At 37.1% G+C, this 5914-nt stretch overlaps 1 protein-coding gene across 1 annotated transcript; it reads right to left on the reverse strand.

Annotated features, from left to right (window-relative positions):
- Positions 1-1547: 1547 nt before the first annotated feature.
- Positions 1548-4277, reverse strand: LOC110894830 (aquaporin PIP2-1). Its single transcript, XM_022142064.2, has 4 exons — positions 3871-4277; positions 3006-3301; positions 1866-2006; positions 1548-1784 (listed from the first exon to the last, which is right to left on the reverse strand). The coding sequence occupies exons 1-4, from the start codon at positions 4163-4165 to the stop codon at positions 1662-1664; spliced, it is 855 nt and encodes a 284-aa protein (XP_021997756.1). The 5' UTR covers positions 4166-4277; the 3' UTR covers positions 1548-1661.
- Positions 4278-5914: the final 1637 nt, after the last annotated feature.

Consider the following 5914-nt stretch of genomic DNA (forward strand, 5'->3'; position numbering starts at 1 on the left):
CAGTTGCTTCCATGAATTTTCATAGACCTCAGGTCGAAACCACCAACCATACTTATTCCGGCCGCTATACTTGGTTAAATATTTATATAAATTAACTGTACTTGAAATTCATTAACATAAATATACAATATTACAGTTCATGGAGTTTAACAATATACGATAGCCATTAACCATGAAATTAAGTCTAATTTTATATGCCCTATTTATTCTTATATGATCTGATGCCACCTTAATAAACTTGTCGTCGTATGATTGATGTTAAGCCATCCATTCTTGACTTTGTTGGTCTACATTTTTTTTTATCAAATAACTGTACTTCAAAAAAATTCCCAAAAACCATGTGGTTGCCAAATATCAAGTGTTTCTAAAGAAATCATAGAAAAGTTCATCGCACCTTCACCGCCAGTGCTTTACCGTCACCAACATACCTTCAAAACCCTAGACCCTCAATCAACGTATTTTCTATTTTTTGACCAAAATAAAAAAAATCCATACCTGTTTATCTCTGTTCCCCTGTTAATATATAGAAAGGTTGACCCATCGCCAGAATCCATTGAATCCTAACTCCCAAGTCACCGCCGATTCTCACCTTGCTAAACCAAGGGGTTGCTCGATCTACCCATGAAATAACTCATCACTGCTCGATTGGATTCCTGTTGCTACTGGAACGGTGACGGTCTGTCAATACCACCGTGTATCATCGTTGTCGGGATGCCACGAAAACGTTGAAACTGCCTCTGACCGAGTTCCCAGTTGTCACAAATCCCATGTCGCTGCTCATGTAGGCATGTGTAGCAATCTCCAATAGAGAGAGAGCGAGAGTAGGAAAACCAGTGATGATGGCATAGGTGGTGTAAAGATGGGTGCCTGGTAATTGAGGAAACTTGAAGGGTGTATGTTGGACAACTAAAACACCACCGACCTTTTGTTTTAAGAGTATAATATAAATATATTATTATGATGGATTAGAAAGAGATTTATGCCTTCCTTTAAAATCTTGAATTAATATACAATATAACCTAAACCTAAAATCTTTTATCAACCATTCTATAGTGATAGTATGATCAATCAGGAATTCAAAGACATCTTCGTTAAATTTAAGGTATTCAAATAGTGTTTTCTTAGTTTCTTTACTCTCCTTTTAGTTGTTTTAGTTATTGCAGTTATGAATTTTGATGCTTTTTTTGTACATGTTGGAATTTGGATGTTAAAATTCGAGCCCATGTATATTTTCCTTCTGATTTTTTAGTTTTTACTACATACATTTGTCTAGTTTTCCTACTATATGTTACGCCAATTAAGTTAATAACGGATGGATGGATTTACATGATATTTTTTTGGTAAACCAATGGAACACACCAAAGCGGTACCAATGCGGTAAAATACTGAAATACCGGTACCGGTACCGTACCGTTACCGAACTAAGAAATTCGGTACGGTATGATACCGATCTCATCCCTAATCCTTGCTCTCTAAGCTTAACACGTTAAAAACACCTTATACACTATCATAATAACACTAATTAATTTGTGTCTTGATGATAGATATAATAAAAGGCTTTCACATTGCATTTTCATGGTTCGTTAAACATACATTCTAATACCTAAAGTCCACATACACATACAAACATTGTTATTCCAATCTCAAAGATTGAAATGATCTCAAACATGAGTACTGCTTGATCTGAACGATCCAAGGGCTTTGACTGCACCGGCTCTCAAGATGAATTGGTGGTAGAAGGCAGCGATGGCCGCACCGGTGAAGGGTCCAACCCAAAATATCCACTGCAAAAAAGAATTACTAACCAATATAATTACATCGAGATAGAACATAAACGGACATTGAATAATATAACTTTAACTTACTTGATCATCCCAAGCTTTCTCCTTGTTGTATACCACTGCGGCTCCCAAACTCCGAGCCGGGTTGATACCGGTTCCGGTTATGGGAATTGTGGCTAGGTGAACCATGAACACAGCAAACCCAATGGGAAGTGGTGCCAACACCTATATATGTCATACAAACTCATTATTCTAAGTTATTACTAACTTATAATAATGGTTATATAAGTGAGGATTAGGATCAAATACAAAGGATCCTTATTGTAAGAAGTGTAAGAAGGATTTATAAAGTGACAAGTGTCCAATAACCTAAAAAAACTCACTACACAAAAAAAAAAAATTAAACATCCACTACCACCAAAAACCTAAACCCCCACCCCCTCCCCCATCACCCACCCCCAAAATATATATATATATATATATATATATATATATATATATATATATATATATATATATATATATATATATATATTTAGGGGGGGTAGGTTTTTGGGTGGGGGTGGGTGAGGGTGGGTGTTTAGGTTTTGGGTGGTGATGTAGTGGGTTTAGTTTAGGTTATTGGACACTTGTCACTCTATAAATCCTTCTTACACTTCTTACAATTAGAAGTCTTTGTAGAATAACTTAACCCATATAAGTGAATAATTGTACCAAATGCCACTATATCTTGCTTGCTTAAGGTATAAATCTTATAACGATTCTCACTTACAATGCTGTTTGTATTCCTATTTTGTGCAAATAATCAAATTTGATCTCATGTCTAGAGATTGGGCATTTGCAACTGAAAATAATGGTCATAAATTTAGGGACTGTGGTCCAACACATATGTCACACAAACTCATTCATCTAAGGGTAGTTTAGCAACTTCTGAATGGTTAAGTGTTGAACCAGCAAGAGCAAGAGGTCTGAACCATTAAGTGCTAAACCAGTAACAAGTAAGAGGTCTGAATCGATTAAGAGCCAGTATAATACTTAACCGTCAGAGGCAAATGTCTGACCAATTCAGATTTGAGGTCTTAACCATTCAGACTCAGTATATAAATTTACCATTCAGAGTCAAATGTCTGAACCATTAAGAGTCTCATTAAGAGGTAAACAAATAGCCCCTAAGTTAATAAGATTTGAAAATTGCACACTATGAGGGAGCAATTGGGTACATACAGGAACATGGGAATCTCTAGCGTTCCTCTTGGGATCAATGGCTGAGAAAACGGTGTAGACAAGAACAAAAGTGCCAATGATCTCCGCACCCAACCCGGTGCCTTTATTGTAGCCTTGGGCTAGCTCGTTGGCACCGCCACCGTAGGTGTCATAATAAGTCTTGTGGAAAGCCTTGACTAAGGCCACACCACAAATGGCTCCTAAACACTGAGCCACCATGAACATAATGGCTCTAGGCAGTGACACTTTACGAGCCAGAAATAAACCAAAAGTCACGGCAGGGTTAATGTGGCCTCCTGAACATTCACATAAATATTTTATTAGTAAACAAATATATTGCGAGCCAATGCGAGGACATACAAAAGAAAACTAACTATTCATTTCTTCAGTTAAAAAATGAAAATGGTATTGTTTTCTTAACCATATCTCTTGAAATAAAAAAAAACAAAAAACAAAATATATGTGTCCGTTATATTAAACAAACCTAAAAAAATATATTAACCAATTCGTTTGATTGGTGTTTTTACATATATATATATATATATATATATATATATATATATATATAGAACTACAAAAATTCTAAAAATATGAATCATCAATCCAAGAATTAAAAGCTTACATTTCTTATATTTTTATGTTCTGTAACAATCATAATCATGTGTGTGAACTGCTTTACAATAGATTAGCTTAAAAAAAAAATTATGACTTATACAGTTATACATGTTACTTGTTTTATTTACTCTCTCATTTTTATTGTACAACTATGGAACCATAGTTGGAGATACTTTTGCCTATGAACAATAGCGTAAAATTAAAAGTACGATTAGATTGTTGTTAAATAAATGTTGAAAGTGAAACTCACCAGAGATGCCAGCTGTACAGTAAACGAGAACGAAGATCATGCCACCAAAGGCCCAAGCGATACCCAAAACACCGACGCCACCACAGGGGTCGTCGCCCTTGTTGATTTGACTCTTGTAACCAATAACAGTCAAGACGGTAATGTAAAGGAAGAGAAGGGTTGCAATGAACTCAGCGATCACAGCTCTATAGAATGACCACGTGGTCAGCTCCTTGACATCGATGAATGCCGCGGGTGGTGGGTCGTGGTAGTCCTTCGACGAGAATGACCCTTGATCCACCACGTCTTTCGTCATGTTAATTAGGGAAAGAGATTTCGCAACTTGTGATGATGGTGGTGGTGGTGAGATAATAGTGAAGGGATACAATGTAGATGCATATATATATGTATATAAAGGGGGAGAGGGTTGGAGGGGTGAAGTATGAAGGTACTATATTTATAAGTGGATATTTCGTAACTTGGGAAAAAAAATTGACTTGTAACAGAAATTTAGTATTCGACCCATCCGATTTACCTTATTGTCTCACAACCTTCTCATGTTTTCTTATTTGGTCCATACTTTTGAGCAAATTAAATGTGGAGTAAAAAGTCAAAATGGTCTTAGTTTAGGTTATTTTTGAGACTTTAGTTAAAAAAAATAAAACCATTTGAATTTGGGTCTACGATGTTTCAATTTTTGATGTCATTTTTATTCAAAAAGCAAATTGGGTCAAAATTTTCTGTTAACCTCCACTTTTTTTGTCGTGTTCCTTATTTTAATGAAGGGTATAATTGTCTTTTTATCGTTTTATATAAGTAAACTAAAATGAGGAACACGACAAAAAAAGATGGAGGTTAACAAAAAATTCTGACCCAATTTACATTTTAGATGAAAATGACATAAATTGAAACCTCAATGACTCAGATTCAAAAGGTTTCATTTTTAGACAAACTTAACCTAAGCTTAGGGACTATTTTGGCATTTTACTCTTCATTGTGATATACAATTTAATTTTGTTTTTTGAAACTTATAATAACTAGGTTTAAAAATAAATAGGGGTATTGGATTTTAATAATCCCAAGTTTCACTAATTGGCCGTTAATAATCTCAACTTCAAAAATTGCCTACAATAGTCCCAACTTGTAAGATTTTGGCCACCAATGATCCTTTGCTAATTGGGTTATAACCCAGTTAGTTTTTTGCTGACTGGGCTGCTGACGTGGCACCATCACCACCTCCACCTCCTCCTCCACTGCCACCACCACCTCCTCCAGCCACCACCATCATCTCCGACCACCACCATCACCTCCGACCACCTCCACCTCCACCTCCACCCACAGTCTTCCAGCACCGGAAAAACACTATCACCTCCGATTCACCATATCCACCGAACACCCCACCCTTCCAACCTCCGGCCACCACCATTAAACTGCCATCCACAACTCCAACCGTCTCACCGGAAAAACGTGATACCTAGATATGGTGGAAATTTTGAAGTTTTGAGCGGCGGAGAAGGTCACTAGAGGTTGGAGATGACAAGTGGTGGTCTCCTTTGGTGGTTTCAGGGGTAAAGAAGGTCGTCAGAATAAGTTGCAGGTCACCGGAGTTGCGTAGATGGTGGAAATTTTAAACTTTTGAGAAGTGGAGAAGATTACAGGAGGTCGGAGATGATTGGTGGTGGTCTCGTTTGGTGGTTTTAGGGGTAAAACGGGTCGCCAGAATAAGTTGCAGGTCACCAGAGTTGGGTATTTTGAACTTCTGAGCAGCGGAGAAGATTACAGGAGGTTGGAGATGATTGGTGGTGGTCTCGTTTGGTGGTTTCAGGGGTAAAACGGGTCGTCGGAATAAGTTGCAGGTCACCGGAATAAGTTTCAGAGGTAAAACGGGTCGTCAGCTGCCACGTCACCTGCCACGTCACATTTAACTAACCCAGTTAGACAAGGATCATTGGTGGCCAAAATCTTACAAGTTGGGACTGTTGTAGGCAATTTTTGAAGTTGAGATTATTAACGGCCAATTAGTGAAACTTGGGATTATTAAAATCCAATACCCTAAATAAATATT

This window comes from Helianthus annuus, chromosome 12 (genome assembly GCF_002127325.2).
Source record: "Helianthus annuus cultivar XRQ/B chromosome 12, HanXRQr2.0-SUNRISE, whole genome shotgun sequence".
NCBI classification, from domain to species: domain Eukaryota; kingdom Viridiplantae; phylum Streptophyta; class Magnoliopsida; order Asterales; family Asteraceae; genus Helianthus; species Helianthus annuus.

Bases quoted from the DNA above. Each gene is read 5' to 3' on its own strand.
- LOC110894830 (XM_022142064.2), bottom strand. From the start codon at position 4,165: ATGACGAAAGACGTGGTGGATCAAGGGTCATTCTCGTCGAAGGACTAC. The intron at 3,302-3,870 runs GTGAGTTTCACT...GTGAATGTTCAG, and splicing joins CTGTACAGCTGGCATCTCTG to GAGGCCACATTAACCCTGCC. The intron at 1,785-1,865 runs GTAAGTTAAAGT...TCTTTTTTGCAG, and splicing joins AGAAAGCTTGGGATGATCAA to TGGATATTTTGGGTTGGACC.